At 38.2% G+C, this 23,143-nt stretch overlaps 2 protein-coding genes across 2 annotated transcripts in view; both read left to right on the forward strand.

The window, feature by feature from the left end:
• Nucleotides 1–10,976, forward strand: part of jdp2a (Jun dimerization protein 2a) — a 31,487-nt gene extending 20,511 nt beyond the window's left edge. The window contains exons 2-4 of the mRNA XM_079833929.1: nt 1,373–1,590; nt 8,108–8,212; nt 10,177–10,976. Coding sequence (XP_079690055.1) covers nt 1,373–1,590; nt 8,108–8,212; nt 10,177–10,338 — 485 coding nt within the window. The 3' untranslated portion in view covers nt 10,339–10,976. The remainder of the gene's footprint in view (nt 1–1,372; nt 1,591–8,107; nt 8,213–10,176) is intronic.
• A 2,943-nt stretch (nt 10,977–13,919) lies between these two features.
• The window catches only part of LOC307136441 (uncharacterized protein), a 38,091-nt gene continuing 28,867 nt past the window's right edge, over nt 13,920–23,143 (forward strand). Inside the window, exon 1 of the mRNA XM_079833464.1 lies at nt 13,920–14,015. Coding sequence (XP_079689590.1) covers nt 13,993–14,015 — 23 coding nt within the window. The 5' untranslated portion in view covers nt 13,920–13,992. The remainder of the gene's footprint in view (nt 14,016–23,143) is intronic.

Consider the following 23,143-nt stretch of genomic DNA (forward strand, 5'->3'; position numbering starts at 1 on the left):
GCTCTGATTGGTCAGATGGCCCAGTCTGTTGTGATTGGTCTACTCTGCTCTGATTGGTCAGATGGCCCAGTCTGTTGGGATTGGTCTACTCAGCTCTGATTGGTCAGATGGCCCAGTCTGTTGGGATTGGTCTACTCAGCTCTGATTGGTCAGATTGCCCAGTCTGTTGGGATTGGTCTACTCAGCTCTGATTGGTCAGATTGCCCAGTCTGTTGTGATTGGTCTACTCAGCTCTGATTGGTCAGATGGCCCAGTCTGTTGTGATTGGTCTTCCCTGCTCTGATTGGTCAGATGGCCCAGTCTGTTGGGATTGGTCTACTCAGCTCTGATTGGTCAGATGGCCCAGTCTGTTGGGATTGGTCTACTCAGCTCTGATTGGTCAGATGGCCCAGTCTGTTGTGATTGGTCTTCCCTGCTCTGATTGGTCAGACGGCCCAGTCTGTTGGGATTGGTCTACTCAGCTCTGATTGGTCAGATGGCCCAGTCTGTTGGGATTGGTCTACTCAGCTCTGATTGGTCAGATGGCCCAGTCTGTTGGGATTGGTCTACTCAGCTCTGATTGGTCAGATGGCCCAGTCTGTTGTGATTGGTCTTCCCTGCTCTGATTGGTCAGATGGCCCAGTCTGTTGGGATTGGTCTACTCAGCTCTGATTGGTCAGATGGTCCAGTATGTTGTGATTGGTCTACTCTGCTCTGATTGGTCAGATGGCCCAGTCTGTTGTGATTGGTCTTCCCTGCTCTGATTGGTCAGATGGCCCAGTCTGTTGGGATTGGTCTACTCTGCTCTGATTGGTCAGATGGCCCAGTATGTTGTGATTGGTCTACTCTGCTCTGATTGGTCAGATGGCCCAGTCTGTTGGGATTGGTCTACTCAGCTCTGATTGGTCAGATGGCCCAGTCTGTTGGGATTGGTCTACTCAGCTCTGATTGGTCAGATGGCCCAGTCTGTTGGGATTGGTCTACTCTGCTCTGATTGGTCAGATGGCCCAGTCTGTTGGGATTGGTCTACTCAGCTCTGATTGGTCAGATGGCCCAGTCTGTTGGGATTGGTCTACTCAGCTCTGATTGGTCAGATTGCCCAGTCTGTTGGGATTGGTCTACTCTGCTCTGATTGGTCAGATGACTGGTGACTTTTTACCTAACTTGAATGCATGTAAATCTATTGTAGGAGACTTCAGAACAAAATTAGGAAACATTAAAATAGCACAATAGAGGGACTTTAAAAAAGCCGTAGTGATGTGTAATCAAACTCTAGCTTCAATCAGAATTTTTCTTTAATTCACAATATTAATTTGTATTTGACCGATAACTCATTTTATTGCAAAACAATAGCCAACTTATTTGTCTTACAGCCGTCTTGTCTTTCCTCTAGCTGTGGTCACGGGCGTGTGTGACGTGATGCCCGGACAGATCCCGGACCCCTCTGTGACGGCGGGCTCGCTGCCCAGTCTGGGTCCCCTCGTGGGCATTTCTGCCACCACACTAACCCAACACCTGAAATACGCCGACCTCTGCAACCTCGGGGCCATGCTGTCCCCGTTACATCTACTGGGGAAACTGGGAAAGCGGCCGCTCCCTATTAAAGCTGAGGTGAGCATCTTCATCCTTTTAGATTGATGGAGAAATTTGATTTCCATCAGTATGTGGATCTAAATGATTAATCTACAGGAAAACTATAAAAAGTGGAGGTGTAAACTGCTTTAACCCTCTGGGGCTATTCGAGTAGCTATTCGCTATACCCAAATTTTTTTAAATAAAATTTTTTAAAAATCGTAGCTTCATCGGAATGGTCCGAAACTTGGTGACTTTATTGGTACTTGGTATATGAACACCCCAAAAAAACTGGGGACAGGATTTGAAAAGTCTAAGTGATCCTAAAAAAAATAGTCACACTCAGGACCTTCGGGTCAAAAATGACCCCCATAGGAAATTAATGGGAAATTGGCAAAAATATGAAAATACAGAGTTTTTTTGTGCATACAATCTACAAATCAGCCAGGATGCAGAAAAAAAGGACTCAACAGTGAAGATCTCTAAAACATCAAGAGTGCAAAACAGACAAAAAAACTCACACAAACACACAAAAAACACCATTCGCTTTTGGAATGGCACGCGTTAATTTGTGTGTGCGTGTGTTTTTGTGTGTATAAGTGTGTGTGTGTGTGTGTGAGAGTTTTTTGGTCTGTTTTGCTCTCTTGATGTTTTAGAGATTCACCCCTTCACTGTTGAGTCTTTTTTTCTGCATCCTGGCTGATTTGTAGATTGTATGCACAAAAAAACGAATTTCCATTTTTGATCCGAAGGTCCTGAGTGTGACTATTTTTTTATGCGACCACTTAGACCAGCCTTTCTCAAACTTTTTTCAGTCAGGGCACCTTTCAAAAGTGCATAAAATTTCAAGGCACCCCAGTTTAAAATATAATTTAAAAACACTGCATAACCCAAATTTAAATGCAAATGTCCTGTTTATTTAGACAGGACAGTAATGAACAGAGCATAATACGAACTGTAAATAACAATAATAATAGCAACTTTATAGCACCTTTAAAAACACAGGTTTGCAAAGTAATTCACAAAAGAATTAATCAGAGACACAAATGCCATAAAACCGTAAGAGGTGGACCGCACAATACAAGAACCCAACAACAAATCCTGACCAGGAGAACTAAACTGAATTGCAGGATGTAGTTAAAATAAAATAAAAAGTGGCAGACATAACAAAAATAAATAAAATCAGATACAATACGATAAGAAAAAGATCCATGTTCCATGCACCAGAGATAAGCAGGAATGTTTTTCCATATAGTGCTTGTTTTCATCCGTGCCATATGTGCATGCACACACACCCACATACACACACACACACAAAAAAATAATCCGCAACGAGAGATGGAGAAAGATCTACATGCGCGCTCACACAAGCCGGGGGTGGGGGTGTGACCACAATCAATGAGAGACTTTTATGTCATTTTTCCTTTTTTATTCAAAATATTCACAAATTTGTTAGATATGGCCTGAAATATCTGATATTCCGATTGTCAAATATATACAAGTGGAAGTGTTTTGTCGTTTAAACACCTTTAAATCGATGGCGTTAGTTGAGCTGTATGCACGACGGGCGCCGCCATCGCCACCGCAGGCGCAGTTCAGAAAATCGGATCTGTTGGATTTACAAGATGTGAATTCATCCACTTCTCCCAAAATAAAAGTAAATGGTAGGTGAACTGGGAGAAGAATAGAGTAAACTTTAAAGTTACTTACACAATGTGTATCTGATATGAATAAAACTAATTATAATGGAAAAGATTATTATTGCCTCTTAATTTTTCATCATTATGTATTTTACAAACTCTAAATGTATTTTTTTTAGTACGTATATGTATGAAACCTAAAATAAACATTATGTGGCTGAAAACACTGAAAAGTTGTGATATATGACAAGTCTGAGCGCGCCTGTCTCTGGCTCAGTGCAAGCCAACACGGAAGCACATTTGAATTTACATTTGAATGAACGTGATGCACTGACCGTTCTAATCACATGTGTGAATGTGTGATCGTACGTGCGAAAGGGTTAAAAAGAAGAAGAATGTATTTATGTAAATTCAAATATATTTTATATATGAAATTTCAGATTTTTTTTTTTTTTTTAGCCTACGTAATTTTTTGGCGGCACCCACTTTGAGAAAGGCTGACTTAGACTTTTCAAATCCTGTCCCCAATTTTTTTGGGTTGGGTGTAGAGGGCTGCATTGGGATTGAGTCCCGCCGGGTCCCGCGGGACCCAACGCAAATCTCGCGGGAGCGGGCGGTGTGAATTTTGCTGCGGGCGGGAATGGGCGGCTAAAAAAAACACAGCGGGAATCGGCGGGATAGGGAGGTTGCCTAACGACATGATGGAGAAGATGTCAATAGATGATGTAGAAAAGAACCTCAAACGAGGTATTTACAGCACAAAAGCTAAGCAAGGAAAGTCTGACATTTGGAGAAGTTTCTCAATTGTTTTGGTAGGCAAAATCATGCGGTATGTATAACGTTATATGTAGGCTATCCACATATTGCGCAGCTGGCAAATACATAGATACTTGATCATACCTCACCAAAAACTCTCAGCACTCCCTGCAGGTCAAGTTGACTGTTTGGTGTTTTTGACAAACAATACATAGAAGTTTAGTGAGTGGAAATGGATTGTTTCTAAATGTCCGTTTGCTATTTTTTGTTCACATTACGTTCTGTTGAAGCATGTTTTCTCTAGCCTGGATGCCAGCCGAATTTAGCCCCGCCCACAATTTTTTTTGCTCGGGCAATTCGGTCTGGACTCGCTCCATAGAGGAGTAATTATGCCCGAACAGAAACTGTTCGGACCAATGAAATTGTCAGGGCGGGCTTTAGACGATGATGGACAGATGATAAACAGTAACGTAATCATCCACGTCATCGAAGGCTCTTGGGTTGAATTTGCTCTTATCCTAAACGGAGAACTTGTTCGTATATGCGTTCACCTTCACTATTTCTCTCAGAAACGATGATCGTGTTGGTAAGTACTCTGTGTATCCTTAAATAATTTTATTACTGGCAAAGATCGTTTACACTCATCTTTTTCTTGTAACGTTACTTAATCCAGCGTGCGTGCAGACAGGGTTGCCAAGTGTTTTTGCAATGTCGCGCACAATTGCTACTCAAAACTATAGCCCAAAACAATAACTTTCCGGGGTGTTCTCCGGAAAAAAATGCCGTTTGGTTGGCAAAATATGTTATTTTGGCAAGGTTGCCTGCTAAAATTCGCATTCCTGGGTTTATATAATCACATAATTGGGGTCGCTTCAACCCGCGGACATGGCAACACAGTGCAGTTGAGTTCTGTTGACATTTGACAACTAACGTTACGCGTCGCTCCGTTGCTCTGATTGGTTGTGGGTCTATCCAATTGAGGTCTTTCCTGGCTCGGTTGAAACACGCCCCATAATCAAAGCTCAATGGAGCGGTACCAGACTCAAATTCTGACTAGAATTGAGTATGGCCACGCCAGGCTATGTTTTCTCAGGACTGACCGACGAATTGGGATCTGTTTGTTGTTTCTCATTCTGTTTTCTGTTTTGCAAAGCAGTCTATTTTTATGTGCAAAGTTTTTGATAAAAACGAAATTATATTTGAATGTATTTGTCTTTTTTTTTTTTTTACATGCAGGCCAGGGAAACGAAACAAACAACCCCATGAATCTCTTTAATAATATCAATACAAATACGTGGGGTTTTTTTTCCTGCGGGACGGGAGAAGACACAAAATCAATGCATCTCTATTATTGTGCGGGAATAAATTCTCTGAGTTTTGCGGGTGCGGGCGGGAGTGGACATACATATTGCGGGAGCGGGCGGGAGTGTAACACATACGTTGCGGGAGCGGGCGGTAATGGTCAGAAATTCGGCGGGTGCGGGCGGGAGCGGGATGAAGAAAACAGTCCCGCGCAGGGCTCTAGTTGGGTGTTCATATACCAAGCACCAATAAAGTCACCAAGTTTCAGACCATTCCGATGAAGCTACAATTTTGTACAAATTTTATAAAACGCAAGATCCACTATAATAGTGGTAAAAATGTGCTATTGCGTGATAAAAATGCTCAATGTGTCCACCGGATGGCACCGATCTCATTTAAAAAATTGCTTTCATGAGGCCTAGGCTTGACTCTAAAAGGAAATACAGCTTTAATAAAATAAAAAAAAGTATTAATATAAATTGTAATATATATAGTGCATAAATTATTGCATAAATATTAATTATAAATCATAAAATTATCTCAAAACACCAAAAAAGAAAAAATATTATTGAACAAAAATATATTTCATTGATTTTACTCAAATCTTTTTTTTCTTAATCCCGAAGTTCCTGAGTGTGACCCATAAATGAAGAACCCCAGAGGGTTAAAGCCACTGTGATATCAAACAGTTGGAATTTGTATGGAATATTGCAGTGTTTATTCGAAATGATTTATCAGTGCTCATGTGTCTCATAATCTTTAATCAGAATAACTTCCCCTCCCTCTTGCAGCGACATCTCTTCTCTTCTCTGATGACCAGTTTTTTAACATCACATTTGTCTCTAGACGCTGTAAACATCATGTGAACTGTAGAAAATGATTTTTCCAAGTTGTATATGAAACAAAAACTAGGCTAAAATGTAACATTTTAATTCAGTGTTACTTGCCATTTCTTTGTAATCATTTGTGTATTTTACTGGAGTGAAAAGTGTTTCATAGTAAACCCAACACCCATTTTTTTTCTCCAGTGTATCAGCCAATCAGAAAGCTTGAAGGTGCACCTCTATCATTACAGGTGTGTGAGTTTGGAGCAGCACTGGGTGTTTGGGAAAATTGAGCAATTATGTTCGGTTCAGCTGTTTGTGCCGTTTTAAAACATAAAGGTGGTGGTGTTTTCTTATACTTATCAAAGTGCAGGGACTCCATCTAGTGGACGGAAAGTCACTGCGTCAATGAAACAGACTGAAAAACTCAAAGCACAAATGAAACATGCTATCTAGTCCAACTATATCAAGCTATTTTTACATTGACAGGTAAAAACCCCTCTACATTGGCCTTAATGATGATATTAGACTAGTCCAGAAATGGTATGAATGAGGTAAACATGTTCACACACTCACAGGTAAATGAATTAATCTCATGAAAAAGTGGTAAATTGGTTCTCATAAATATTCATTATATTATAAATACTGTACTGTTAACTGTACAGCTGCTACTGCAGACTGACTGAATGTGATTTATTAAAGAAGTTTGTATTATACCCTCATACACGGCTCGCGTTATTTTGACTCTAAAACGACAAGCATTTCATAATCGCCGTCCGTCCATGCTCGGTTTATTGAGTTTTAACAGACCCCCTGAAGCGTGCGGTGAGTTTTGTGGGGGGTAATTGAGAATGAATGGGGAAAGTCACGTGAGAGGAGGCCTTCAGTGCGCTATGATTGGTTAGTGCGATAATTCCTGCCTCTTGTTTTCGTGTGCGTTCGCGAGTCAGTCTGAATGAACAAAATGAGAGGAAGACTAATTAAAAAGTAAACAAAGAACTCACCCGCTTAGAAATCACCACTTTATGTCACGTCAAAATCAAACTTGCAATGGCCTGAAAACACTATGACTGAGGGGTTTTTAATGAGCCATCCTCTTGGTGAAATTAAACGTATCGCATCTTTGTGTCTGTGGCCAGTGATTACTGACCTTGATGACTTATGATCCGACATATAAGATGACTAATACAAACAGTTCACAAATCAAATATATTGTTTAAATTGTTACTGTAAAAATGATTAAAAACATATTTTTTTACTGTAAAAATACACACTTACAACTTTTTTATGTAATGTAATGTTTATTTCACCAGGAAAATGTAAAACATTACGTGTAACTGGGACATGAATTTACATTTGATTGATAAATACAAACCAAAATAAAAAAAACTGTGAGTACTTTGCCTCCTCATTTCAGAACACCACTGCACGCCATATATATATATATACACACACAGTATATCTATATTATTATTTGTTTGGTGGAAAAAATTGGGCAGGATGTGAAATAACATTGTTAAAATGATTTTTTATGTATAATAACTTTTCAATTTTTGACTCGATTAATCAAGAAAATCAACCAGTTAATCGATTCCCCAGAACAATTGTTCGCTGCAGCCCTAGACTAATGGTTTTTATTTCTGACTGACTATAGTTACTATCCTACAGCTTTCAATCAGCAAACGCCTGTTTATATTTCAATTATTCCTGCACAATTTGATGGCAAACAGGAGGCTTTTTCACTCTTGATCAATCGACCAATCAAATACTGATTAATATGTTTTCAAGGTCCCTTAACAAAACACTTTCTATGCATTGATGTCACCTAGTGGTCAAAAATGATAAAGCTCTTAATAATGGTAAATGTATAGTGTTTTGCAGTGTGTCTCTTATTATAGCCCTTATTTATGTTTTTAATATTGCATGCAGCTTCCTGGAACTTAACTGTGAATATTGAATGTTTCAAACAGGTTTCTTTGCTTTAATGGCAGATTGTAGGTAAGAAATAAAAAGCCTTCATTTTTGCGTTGCCAGAAAGATGAAGAGGATGAGCGGAGGAAAAGAAGGCGAGAGAAAAACAAAGTGGCGGCAGCAAGATGTCGAAACAAAAAGAAAGAGAGAACAGAGTATCTCCAAAGGGTAAGTGCTCTGTTTAAAGCCTCAGTGCTGAGAGTCAACATGCAGTGTTAAAGGGATAGTTCACACAAAAATGAACATTAGCTCATGATTTACTCACCCTCAAGTCATCCTAGGTGTGTATGACCTTCTTCTTTCAGACGGACACAATCAGAGTTATATTAAAAAATGCCCTGGCCAAGCTTTATAAGGGCAGGCCAAAATTTGAAGCCCAAAAAAGTGCATCCATTCATTATAAAAGTGCTCCACATGGCTCCGGGGGTTAAAGGTGGGCTAAGTGCTTTCTGGAAACCGATGTTGATTTCAAATCACCAGAACAAACACACCCCTATTTTGATAGCTCCGCCCCACACATACGTAACCCATTTCTACTGTGCCAGCCGGCCGAGGGTATGATGTCATCAATAAGTGAAAGCAATGTGTGTTACTATGGTAATCCAGGTCGGATGTTCAGTGAAAAAGTCATCCTTACACCCCAAAAACACAAACACAGTTCTCATGAACAACTCGACAGCACAAGCACGATAGTCCAACTAACCAACATATTACAATTATGACCAGATTAGAGGATTATATCCATCAGGAACCAAAGGAACAAACATCAGGAGTTTATTATCTCACTGTTCGGACACACTTTGGGAGCTGACGTAGGTTAGCGTTATCCGGTGTGGAAATGAACGGGTCTTTATCATCGCTGAAGTGAATGATGAAACATGACACACGAGCATATTCAAGCTAAAGTCAGCATATATTAGCTCTGTGAAACTAAACAAAACCAGTGTTACTCGGCCCTGGAGAAGAAATAAAGCAACGCTCGCTCCTTGAGTTCTCCAGCGCTGGAGAGCTGATCGTGAGCCTTCTTTTGTTCCTCATCTTCCACGTGTTTCTATCTGCCATCTCTCTCTTTCTGTCGTCTCTGCTAATGTCCGTCCTGTGTCATGTGTTTTGAATAATGTCGTGCACTGAGCGCTCTCTTCTCCCTGTCATTAGTAGACACGCCCCTTACTGCTGATTGGCTATACGTTTGTTTTGGTACTCGACCTGAGACACTTTTCTAAAGCAGTTTTGGGCTTCAAATTTTGGGCTGACATTTTTAAAGCTTGGATTAGCCAGGACATTTTTTTATATAACTATATAAAGAAGAAAGTCATATATACACCGAGGATCAGTGTTGGGGAAAGTTACTTTGAAAAGTAATGCATTACAATATTGCGTTACTTCCTTAAAAAGTTACTTTTTAAGAAAAGTAATGCGTTACGTTATTTTTGATTTTCTTTTTCTCACCTGGGCTGGGCTTGTTTTTGTTTTTTTTAAAACAAAAAAGTTATATTTTTGTAAAGACCTCTTCATACCAAAATTGAAATAATAAGCCCCAGGCTGAGGTAAAAATGCAAATTCACACGTGAACAGTAGAGGGCGCAGCTCCATTCTGGATAATGGTAGAATAGGATGCAGGAGAAAAAAAGTTTGACCAATAAAAAACAAAAATCTCAAAAGGTCAGCAGCAAGACATTGGTAAATTAAATAAAAAGGTAGATTATGCATAAAAATAGTTGTTTTATTTAACTTTTAATTATTGGAGTACTGAGTATTTATTGTGCAAGTGAGATAAATAAATGCTCACATTTAGTCTAGAACTACAATAACCCTCATGTTCACACACACACACCTCTGCACTTATTTTTCTCAACATGAGGGCAGGAGAGCTGTCAGTCAAATAAATGTGAAAAAGTAACTTGCATTACTTTTTTGAAAAAGTAACTCAGATATTTTGTTGTAAATGTGAAAAGTAATGCGTTACTTTACTAGTTACTTGGAAAAAGTAATATTATTACGTAACTCAAGTTACTTGTAATGCGTTACCCCCAATACTGCCTAGGATGCCTTGAGGGTGAGTAAATCATGGGCTAATTTTTCATTTTTGGGTGAACTATCCCTTTAACATGCCCTCAACTCTTCCGTTGAAGGAATCCGAGCGTCTGGAGATGATGAACTCGGAGCTGAAATCACAGATCGAGGAGCTGAAGCACGAGCGGCAGCAGCTCATCCTGATGCTCAATCGCCATCGGCCCACCTGCATCGTGAGGACGGACAGCATCAAGAGCCCTGAGAAAGAGGAGGCCGAATGAGAAGGAACCACACATTTCCATGTTACTGTTTACTGGCTAGCTCCTCTCCAGCTGGCTGAAGCACTTGGCTCGAAGCACTTGGACATTTAGAGGAAGAGAGGACGGCGTTCTCTGACCTGCGAGGTTGGAGATGTGCGACTAAACAAAGCAATGAGAGAAACACACTGATGGCCTCAATACACTGGGCCGTGTGTTGGCAGTTACCAAACTTTTATGGGATTGTTTTTCTCCTGTAAAACTGTTTTCTTTGCGGTCATAAAGTGCCTTGTTTGTTTTAGTCCATTTAGGAAAGAGTTGTCTGTTATGAATTCATGAAAACGCTCATCGCACGCCATGTTAACTGGACGATTCTTCATGGACTGTCTCAACGTTTATTCACCGTTTGCTGCCTTTTTTTTGTTTTTCTGACGCAGGCGTCATGTATGCACATATGTATGAACTGTTTACATCTTGCCAATTTATTATAGTTATCTACTATATATATATATATATGATTTTTATACTTCCTGTACATGGACTTATCACTAGACGTGATACATTTTATGCAACAAACAATTTCATAACCTCTATTTCTGTGACTTATTCAATTTGTTGTATAGCTGTGAAAACTGCAAACAGTTATTAAACAAGTGTTTTCCAAATGTTATTTTGCCATAATCAGACCTGCAAACTCCTCAGAGTAAAAAACGGTTACAGTATTGCGCGGGGGGGTCACACAAAATCACGGTTCGGTACGAGTTCGGTACAGCAGTTTTACAAAATTGCTTTTTATTTATTTTTTATATTTGACAGTGGTTTACTGAAGAAGAAGAAAAGTATCTGTCCTTGAATGAATTAAATTATATTGAAAAGTTTATTGAAGATATTTCTGTAAACTATATAGGGAGCCCTTAGTTGCACATTAATATTAAAGGTTAACAACAGAGCCCAAACTATGAGCCTAAATTCAGTTGCTATTTATTTTTAGGTATAATAATCAACACTCAAATAACACATTGTATGCAAACATGTAAGCTTCACATGAGGCAGTTTTTGCATTAACTTCTAAATCTAATTATAAAATCGTTTTTTTTTTCTCCAATTCATTGTTGAAATATATTCACAGTGTCTGTCCTTTTCATGACAGGTTTATTTAACATGCATGAAATAATCAAGACACAGGTTCAGTAGAATATAATGAATATAACGGCTAATATAGAGCAAATATATAGTGAAAGAGTTGATTTCTCTAGTGAATAAAATTCTGTGGACACTGAATGACTGCCTGAGGTAAATGTGATGCTATGGCATTGTTTAGTTTACAGCAGTTTTATTGACGTCTTTCCGCTGTTAAAACACTGATCGAGCTATTACACCACATATATACGTGACAGTAAGTTGTAATGTATCCTCAGCATACCTTCAGATGTTCATTCATGTTTATTCTTTAGTAAGAGATGATCGATCGCCTTCACAGATGATCGCGTCGCGCGGCCGCTTGAACTGTGATCAGTGACCAGTCACATAGAGCGTCAAAAGGGCATTTATCGTTTGAATTTCGTGATAAAATGGACTGAATACTTAATATCTTCGTGTGGGAACTAGCATCGAAGTGTGTTCCACGCTTAAAACAAGCCGACTGTGAACAGTTAAGATTGCACCCGGAAACCGTTCGGTAACGTTACACGTTTTTTTGTCTACAGTAGGCTACCTCCATCACACAAGCACACAATATTTTCATGTTATTGCTTTCTGCAATATTTAGGTAAACAAATAACATTGTAAAATATACTTAATACATTTAATAAATATAAATAAAGGCTGTTCATTGAACTTCCTATTCATAAAATAATCCAGGAAAAAGTATCAACATTTCCACAACCAATATGAAGCAGCACATCTGTTTAAAATATTGATAATAAAATGTTTATTGATCATCATGTTAGAATGATTTTTGAAGGATCATGTGACACTGAAGACTGGTGTAATGATGCTGAAAATCATAGTAGTTAGTAAAAACATAAGCTTTAAATTATATTGTGAAAAATACCTTAAAACAATCAACTTAAATGTACTTTCTTCTGTTCCAGCAGAGCATCTCAATGTCTCAATAAACCATTGAATAGTGATAATCTACAGCAATCTAAACTAATGTGTAAACAACTGTGACCTGTGCTAATGGCTCAATTGTGTTCTGTTAATGAGACTTTTCAACATTAGCACATTTTTGTAATGCAAAATCAGTAACCATGACTCAAATAATCCAAAACTACTTACACTCAGACATAAATAAAACTTTTAACAATACTGAATGACAAATTACAACAACTTGGTAATCAATTGTAGACGTTATTTTGTTATGTGCACTTTAAATACTTTATCACAAGGCTTTGTCAATAGTTTATATAGTTCTATAAGTATTTAGCGCACATAACAAAATAATGTCTACAATTGATTACCAAGTTGTTGTAATTTGTCATTCAGTATTGTTAAAAGTTTGTGAAAGAAGTTTCTTCTGCTCACCAAAGCTGCATTTATTTGATCAGAAACACAGTAAATGCGGCAATACTGCAAAATATGATTACGATTTAAACAAACTGTGAATATATACCGGTAGTAAAGAGTAATTTATTCCTGTGATCAAAGCTGAATTTATCATCATTACTCCAGTCTTCAGTGTCACATGATCCTTCACAAATCATTCTAATATGAGGATTTGCTGCTCGAGAAACATTTATGATTATCATCAATGTTGAAAAGTCATATTTTTGTGGAAATCGTAATACATTTTATTTTCCAGGATTCTTTGATCATTCAAGGAACAGTTTTTATTACATTATATCACTTTTGATCATTTTTTTGCATCCTTTATTAATCAAATTATTAATTATCTCGCTCTTTTTAATCTTCTTACCACATATGTTTGAATGCATTATTTCTAAAAAAAAAAAAATGTTGAGGCAAAAACTCTTTCAATATCAGTAATAATCATAAATGTTTCTTGATCATCAAATCCTCATATTATAATGATTTCTGAAGGATCATGTGACACTGAAGACTGGAGTAATGATGATAAATTCAGCTCACAGGAATAACATTTACATTACATTACATTTACGCATTTGGCAGACGCTTTTATCCAAAGCGACTTACATTGCATTCAAGATACACATTTTTTACATTTGTCAATTCTTGCTTTCCCTGGGAATCGAACCCATGACCTTGGTGTTGATAGCGACATGCTCTACTGTTTGAGCTATAGGAAAGCTGAATAAATTACACTTTACACTATATTCACATAGAAAACAGCTGTTTGACACTGGAGGAATACTTCACAATATGCAATACAATATTTGGTGAGCACAAGCTTAGTAAAGTTTGTTTGGCCACGCCTTCTTATTGGCTCTTCTTCAGTGACATCACTGCAGATGAGCTGAGCCCCGCCCACATTGGCACAACAGGTGAGATCTCTGCTCACAACACAAGAGGTTTTTTTTTTACAGTCTATGCTGGGTTAAAGGGTTAAACCTGTGATCTGACACACACTCCCGAGCAGAAGGAGGCAGTGAGACTCATCAGAGTGAGCGGTATTAACCAGACGAGGAAGAATCTCCTCTCACCTCTCTGTTTCTCCTGCATCATCACACACTTTACTTTGCTTTGACTGCTGTGAAGATGTCTGAACACGACCAGAAGAGGTAAAGCTTGTGTTTTCCCTTTTATTCGTGTGTTATTTTATTCGTGTGTTTTTATAGCGGTTGCATCTGAAGGGTTTTATCTGTTAGAGTTTAAGACCAATAAATGAAAAGCCTATGTTTCAAATCAAAGTAATTGAGTATTTAAAGTTACAGAAGTCGAAACTGAGCCCCCTGAATTTATTTAGTTAATGTAATTCTGTATTGTATGACGAATTTGCATACATTTGTAATCACCGTTTTACTACAGAAATCATTGTTAATATATGGTGAGTGCAGCAAAAACATGGCTAATTTGTGGTTACAATGTTTAAACCATGTTTTTGGTTTTATTCGGCAACAAATGGTTAATAATTTTGATAAAGACAGGGAGTGGGGGTTTTGCTGACCGTAGTCTGTGTACGTTCACACTCTTATCAACCATCACACACACTCAATAGAAATGCTAATAGGACAGGTATAGTTGCCATCTTCACCCCTTATACTTTTACAAGTATAAGACATGTACTGATTATTTCAACATATGACAACTTGACAGCTCAACAACATAGTAGTAGACTTAAATAAATGGTCAACTATGATGTTTAAGCTGTAGCCGTAACTTTTTAAAGGGGTGGTAAACCACGATTTCACTATTCTAACTTTAGCTAACGTGTAATGTTGCTGCTTGAGCATAAACAACATCTGCAAAGTTACAACGTTCAAAGTTTAAAGCAAAGGGAGATATTTGCTTTTAAAGAAATCAGTTTCTAAGGACTACAGCAAACGGCCAGTAGGCGACTACACACATTCCTCCAGGGTTGGTGACATCAACAAGCTCAATATTTACATAAACCCCTCCTCTGGGGAATATGAAATAAGGGGGGCGAGGCAATTTTGTATCGCCGCGGGGAAGCGTTAGTAGGCTGTGTTTTTGCCGCAATGCCGAAGAAACGCTGTTATTTTCATCCGGATTGCAGGTCTGGGGTACTTGCTCTGTTCAGCCTTCCTTGGGACGGGGGTGCGTTGCAGAGCGTTTAACATACAGCATGTTATATGCACGTGTGTTTGAGTCAGCGGGGAATCAGGCGCGCGCAGGGCTCCCTGCATCCACCGTCTTCGCGATTTCAATACCAGATTTGCACAACGTCAGCTGCGTGAAAAAAACACTGCCGGTGCGTGGATGCACGACGCGCGCGCTGCACATTTCACGGAGGACAACACAAACTTCCACAAACTTCGCGAGTTCAATACAGGATATGCACAACGGCTTGTCCTGAAAGCTGGATTTACAAACAGAAGCTGTTTACGGGCCACAACCTGTAAGTCTGATTTATTTTTCATCGATGTGTTTTCCTGTAATAGGTTGTAGCAAGGAAGTAAACAGATGACAGCGCTGTTCTGCAAACCAGTCTGTTAAATGCTCATTCATACTTAACGTTATCCGACGAACACCTATCGTTACAAACACTAACGTTAAAATCTCAACAGCGAACCTGGCATTAGTGTAAATGATTCTTTGATTAGAGCTTTTATGTATTGTTTATCTACAGGCATGCTAAACATGGTTCTGTGTGTGATTTGGCTAACTTACTAGTTAAAGCCAGTGCTTAGTGTTTGTTTTGGGTTAGTTCTTGCGACAGATATTTGGCTATAATCGTTCTAAAAATACAAAAGTTAAAGTGCCATTCAGTAGCGATCATTATAGATCCGCAGTCTTTACTCTCGAGGACTGAACAGGTTCTGCTCGATCATCTTCACTCAAATGTTCTGGGTCTGATTCGGGCGGTAAGGGGCGTGACGTTTCCGACGTGCACTGCGGTTAGCGAATCACAACACACTGGGCCAGCTAACCAATCTGAGCCCACTGCGTATTTTTGAGGGACTGGCTTCATACAACCCGGAAAGCATCAGACCGTTTTACAAGGAGGGACAGAGCAGTGTAGAATAAAGGTCAAATATATGAAAAATAAGGCAATTTTTTTTAAAACGAAGCATGAACACATGTTACAGTGCACCCCACAAACACAATCAAGCCTTCAAAAGAATGTGTTTTACCACCCCTTTAATAAACAGAACTGCATGCGTCTCGCGGAAGAACATTGCAGCCGGAGCTACTTCTCTCTGTTTATGTCTATGGCGAGTCACACAGGAACTGTGCTCCTCCGCAGCGGTTCCTACCGGACCAGTCTGAAATAGTCCCAATATAAACACTTATTATAAGTGTACCATAATGATTCAGGGTAACACCCGTTTCACACATACTCCGTTTGCAGTGTGTATGCGGTGCGTATTTTTTTCCGTATCCATGTTAACGGATTACAGCTTTCACACTGCGCGCGGATGCTGTCCGTCAGTCCGTTCCAGGTGCGGTGCGTCTGCAGCAGTCCGGCGATCGTTTCCGTACCGAGTCTATTTTTTGCTGTGCTGCACTGCGGAATTAAAGTGACAGCACATTGTTCGCTTTAAAATAAACATGTACTGACACGAAAATCTAGTAATTTTACCACAGATGTATGTAATTTAAAATATACTCTGTTTCAAAGTCAACACATGGCTTTTTTTTCTTGGGTAAAGCAAGGAAACGACACCTTACCTGGCATTTAGGTTAAAAAAAATTGAAATAATTGAGAGCACGTACGTTCCTGGAGGTGGAAAAACAAAGGTCTTTATGACCTGCTTTTAAAAACGAAAGAAAAGACGAGAGTCGGCTGTTTCTAATTTAAAATGTTTATAGGCTATAAGTTATATTTCAATGTTTTGCCACTTGTGTGAGCTAAAGTATAGGCTATATAAAGGTATATAGGCTATATAAATATAAAGTAATGAATTTAATAAAATGTTGTTTAAATGTACTACGTTAAAAAGTGACATCTATGAAAGTGTAAACAAAGAGAATTGCAATTCTGACAAGCCATGTTCAGTAACAACTTTTGGATTTGAAATAAAAATAATAATGAATAAATGCTGTGTTTGTGGTATACAACCGCGGATCAGTTGCGCGCTGCAAACGCAGCATATATGAAAGCACAACAGCGCGTGCTGCTCCTGCACCGCATACACACCGCAACACGCACCGCAGACGGAGTATGTGTGAAACGGGCGTAAGACAAAAACACGGACAGCAGCTTTAACCCATACTAAACTGAGTATACTTCAAAGTGTACTTTCATCAGCTAAAAATGTGCTACTACACGTATTTGATTAGAAAACTGTCAGTATACTTATAAGTTTAGTTGTAGTCTGTGTGCGAAATACGGGGGGGCCCATGAACCCATGAGACCCCCTTAAAACCTCAAAAGCAAAATTTGAAGGGGGTCTCAAATTTTGTCAAAAAAATATATTTTTTTTAAATATTTTTTATTGTCACTAATGGTCTCTAAAATGTTTTAAAGCTCACCAGGTATACAGATTTCAAAACATTTATTCACAATCACAAATTGTTCTATTTTTGCCAAGCGGAGCCAGCCAATCCTGTGCACGTATGCAAATTAGCCATGCGTGCCAAACAGAAAAAACCCGTTGAGAACGAAGTCAAAACTAAAAATGGCTAGCAAGCGAAAACTAAAACAGAGCGTATCACTCACACACTTTGGGTTTACATCCAAAAAGGTGGCACTTAGAGATGAAGAGGCACCGAAAGACGATGCTGGTGCAACTGGCACAGTGGGCCTACTCACTACCAGAACAGAGGATCCTCATCCAACCAGTCAGTGCCCAGAAGAGCAACGATTAGTTGAGGCCGAGTGCTCCGTTGTAGCAGCAGTTGCTGAGGTAACTTTAGTTGCAAATGTTGCTAGCACAAGTGACTGGCCGGTTGATTGGACAACGAAGCAAGTGGGCGAATGGAAAGACCGTAACCCTTGGCTTGACATTAAGGCAGGAAAATTGGGGTGTTTAGTGTGCAGAAAAGCAAAAACGTTACTACTCTCAGAAAAGGGACCGGGTTTACACCTCGCTGAAGAATGGATCAACGGTGATGTTACTAGCTCTGAAGCAAAGAGGCTACGAAAGAACAAACACAGGGACAGCCAGGCCCACACAAGGTCAGTGGAAATAGCCCATATGAAAGAGAAAGACACCCTCCCGAACACTTTCATTGATATACAGTCCGATTTACTCAAGAAAACCACAGTCTCGTTCAGAACAGCTTACACCGTGGCAAAGGAAAGGCTTTCGTACAAAAAACTCAACCCACTCATGACAATGCAGGAGCTTAAAACCCTTTACCTGTCACCCCCCTTTTTGAGCATTTCGTGAAAATGCACTACCCAAACTTAAATGGTTGTAATTCATGAACCCTTTGGACTAAAGACTTATGGTTGGTCTCTTTTAAAAGAAGACACTTGGCAGATTATTGCTGAAGTGGAAAAAAAATATAGAATGAAATTATATAAAAGTTATTGAAATATAAGTTTATTGTTATAAAAATATAATAAAATAAATATTATTTATTTTATTCCAAAATATATAAATTAATATAGGTTTCAGCCTAAAAAAGACAGAAAGTCAAAGCCAAAATTCTAACCAAGTTGTGTTCAAAATTTTAGGTCAAAAACTCACAAAATGAGTTTTCTGTAAGACTTTTAGCTGCATAACCTCCAAAAATCCACTAGGGGTTAGACACACCAGATCTGGCAGATATTCTCTATATATAATATTATTTTCTGAATATTTTTGGCTAAATACTAGAATCAATGTTTATGTTATGAACTTTTAGCATGAAAATCAAAGTTTGAATGATTAAAAGTGTGGTTGTTGACTTTTTGTTACAAAGGTGAAAACTCCTGTAATGATACAGATTTTTTGATGCACACTCTTGTCACTCTTGTCATATATTAATCCATTACTCTTCCAAAATATATATTTTCTGCAAAATCATCAACAAATATGTATTCTTGAGCCTTAGACCTTTCAAATGATATATAGTTTGTCATGACTAGATTAGGATTTAATAGTAATATAGTGAAGTAAATGTAGAATGCCCGTATACGAGCAAGTGACAGTTAATGGAGCCGAAGTTGGTAATATCCACAAATCTGACCATGCATGCGCAGAAATAATCAGTCACATTGCCAAGGAAATGCGCCGCAAATTCGTCTGCAATGTGAAAGAAATGGATTCACGGGTGTCAATCACAATTGATGAAAGCACCATTCATGGCAGACCCTATCTAATAATCTACGTAAGATGTGACGTCAGCGGTAAGGGGGATGTAGATAATGTTTTCCCGGATCTAGTGGAACTTACAGATGGGGTCGATGCTGAATCCATTTATAACTCGAAGATGGCGAGTCTACATAAAGCTGGGATGGATGATGACTTTTTGAAGACGCACCTGATAAGCATTGCCACCGATGGAGCTGCGGTGCTCACAGGAAAAACCAGCGGGCCTGTCGTTAGACTCAAAGAAAAGTTTCCGAACGTGCAGTCTGTTCACTGCCTGGCCCATAGATTAGAACTGGCTGTCAAATATGCTCTTAAAGAAGTGGCTGGCACTAATCAGTTTGAGTTCTTTATTTCAAAGTTATACTCACTTTACAATCAGTCAACCAGGAACGCCAGATTGCTTACAGAAGCAGCGTCCGAGCTCGACGTGGAAATACTGAAAATAGGTCAAATATTCACCATCAGATGGGTTGCCAGCAGCTTTAAAACAGTAAAAGCAGTATGGAAAGATTTCCCCGCACTAGCACTTAATTTCAAAACAGCCAGTGAGGACACATCACGCAATGATCTTGAGAGGCAAAAATACAAGGGACTCCTGAAGCACCTTGCTAACTCAGGATTTGTGGAAGATTTGGCAGTCATGAAAGACATCCTGCGTGAACTCCAGAGCCTGTCTCTCAAGCTGCAGAAAAGAGAAATGTCACTCGTGGATTCAAGGCTCGCCATCCAACAAACTATCAATATTTTGACGGCCATGAAGACAACTGGTGGGGGGAAATCAACCAAGAAGGCTGCACAGTCCGTCTCATCTGGCCTTTTTAAGGAAGTAGAGCTGAGTAAAGGCAGGGCGAAAATAAACAGGTCTCAGTTTCATGAATCAGTGATTGCATCCCTAACTAAGCGATTACCAGAGTCAAATTTGGTCCTGATGCTCAAAGCTCTTGACAAGCGTTTTTGGCCAGGAGAGCAGGAGGACCTGATTTTGCATGGCGAACCTGAAGTACACAGCCTTGCGAAAGCGCTTTGAGAACCAACCAGGGAGGCCGTGGAGCAGTTTCGAGACTGGAAACTACAGGGCACTGCACCGGGGAAAACATTGGAAAGACTGTGCATAGCAAGTCGCACGTATCTCCCCACGTCAGCTGAGTGCGAGCGAGGCTTTTCAGCAGTTAATAATACAGACAGCCAGACACGCAACAGGTTGTGCGAAGACAGCCTGTCTTCACTCCTGTTTGTGGACCTCAACGGACCTCCTCTGGACAAATTCGACCCAGTTCCATTCGTCAGAAGCTGGATTAAAGCCGGGCATCGCCTCTCTTCTTCCTGGAAACCAGGGGCCCGTTCTTCGTACCTCGCTTAATACATCTAAGATGATTTGACAGATCCAAGATCTTTTAATCGTGAGAACTGATCTCTGGCTAATTTGGTTCTTCAAACGAATTTGCGGATTGGATTAAAATATCTGGATTAAATTATCTAAGATTACTGAGCGTTCTTTTTTCTCCTGAAGAGGGCAGATGCATCGATACTCGAAACCACGATCAGCAATGCAGCGATTGGCTGGCGTCAAGACAGCAACGTAATGACATCTTATAATTAAAAAGCCCCCTGGCAAAAAACTTGACAAATTACACAAAAAAAACCCACGAATTTCTGAACCTTTATAAGGAAACAGCCAAACGACCAAACCAACATAAAAGTTATAATAGATAAATGATTCATGTTTTTTTTTTTTTTTTTTACATGATTACCAATTATTTATATTCACGATTTTATACAATATTTGTACACCCTTTACATTTGTATTTCAATGTTGTAATTTAATTTTTAATTCAATTTGGAGCAGATTTGTAACGTGACAGTATTAAAGTTTCAAGGGTCAAGATCAAATTATCTGCATCTCTTGCGCTCTCCCATATATCTGTGATCACTTAAATTAATGCACGGCTCAGAGTAACTGTACAACATGTGTGTAAACCTCCAATAAAATTATAAAGTAATTATTCCATCACAAATAAATCGCTCAATCAAGTGGCTGTGTCTATATTATTATATACAACATTATAATATTATATACATTCTCATATGCATATAAAATATAACATTTTTATATTATTATTATTTAAAATTATTATTATTGCCCCTGGTTCAGTAATGAACTATTTTAATAAAGTAGCAGTGGCTCGGACAGATTTTAAGTATCACCTCAAGATGCAATCTAATCCTGTTTACATGAAATAAGCCGCTCGCGAGCAGGTTTAATCTTACGGACCTGTTACTATGACAGCAAGTCCAGGATGAGCTTCGAAGAACCAAACAATCCAAGATCATGTCAAATCGTCAACAATCAAATCCAGCTAACTGAGTTAGCGACGTACGAAGAACGGGCCCCAGGACGGCAACCACAAGAAGTCGAGCCAAGGCATTGGTCTATTCTAACTTAAGACTGCGGTTTATAATTTTTTTGATTTTAATGTTTTATATGGTATACATTAATTATTATTTATAATTGATTAATTTAAATTGTATTACTTTTTGATTTTAAAATAGTTATATATAGTATTAATTACTATTCATTATTTCTTACTATTAAGTAATGTTAATATTCATGCTAATTATCATACATCATTAATGTTACTTTTTTATTTGTTATTTTATTTGTAATGTTTGCATTTACTATACATTAATTATTATACATAATTTATACATTTTAATTCTATAACTTTTTGATTTTAGTGTATGTGTATATATAATATAATATATATATATATATGTATGTATATACATATATATATAATTAGTATACATTATTTATTACTATTAATTAGCATACGTCATTAATGTTATTTATGTTTTTTTATATATGTTTTTATTTTAATGTTAGTATATGCTATACATTAATTATTATACATTTATAATTTTTTTGTGTAGTAATTTTTTATTTTAATGTTTTTATATGTATTTTATATTCATTATATAATTAATTATATTATATATGTAATTATAAGTCATTTTACTGTATAGTTTTGGAGAAAAGTACAGTCAAACACAAACCAAAAATTAATGGAATTAATGGCTTATTAAATGAATAAATTACATTTCTTAAAATAATGGCTTGGAATTTCGTTTGTTGGAAATATGAATTTCGAAATGCTTTTGAAATTAAAAACTTGGCGTTCAATAAACAAAATATATATATTTTTTTAAATGAAGACCGCGTTTGGAATGGAGTGAATTCAAAATAATCTGTTCCATGAATCCACGGCATTTGTTGTTATTGTGAGTGTAAATTAAAAAAATTTAATTAAATAATTGTCTGTATATAGCCTATTTAATAAATAAGAAGCAAACCTAGATTGTCGGGAATGGACTGACGTGTGTAACGTTTTCCTGTTTCCTTGACACACTTAAACAGAATTGTCAAATATTCGGGCTCATGTTATAGGCCTACGAGCAGAAATAAACTTTGTTTGGGGAAATATTAGATTCCTGACCACTTTTACAGTCTATAGGCCTTATAGAGAGATGCGCTAAAGCACAGCCTGGTGCGTAATGGAGATTCCAAAGCGCTCTTCTTTGTTCAGAACCACGGAGAGCGATCGCGGACAGGTCCGTTCTCACCAAAACTTTTTACAATGCAACAAAATATTTAAAGAGCATCAAACTATTAAAATCTCTATTATAATATGTAATTTCTTTATAGCTTTATATTCAATCAGGCACAAATTTATTTATATATTATTTCATTATTTGTTTTAAATTAGTTTATAACGTTGTTAAAACTGTAGTTTTGAATTAGTAATGTTCAAAGCATTGTTTCCCGCGATTTTAATTCCTGTGTAAAAGCATTTATGCCGCTTGCCACGGTCTGTATGCTTTACGAATCTAGCATATCGGATTATCAAAAATTGTTAAGTGTGTGCGTGTTGTCATGTAGGCCAGTGTTTCCCAACCGGGGTGCAAATAATTTCAAATCATTCTCA

This window comes from Gobio gobio, assembly GCF_949357685.1.
Source record: "Gobio gobio genome assembly, chromosome: 13".
Classification (NCBI taxonomy): Eukaryota; Metazoa; Chordata; class Actinopteri; order Cypriniformes; family Gobionidae; genus Gobio; species Gobio gobio.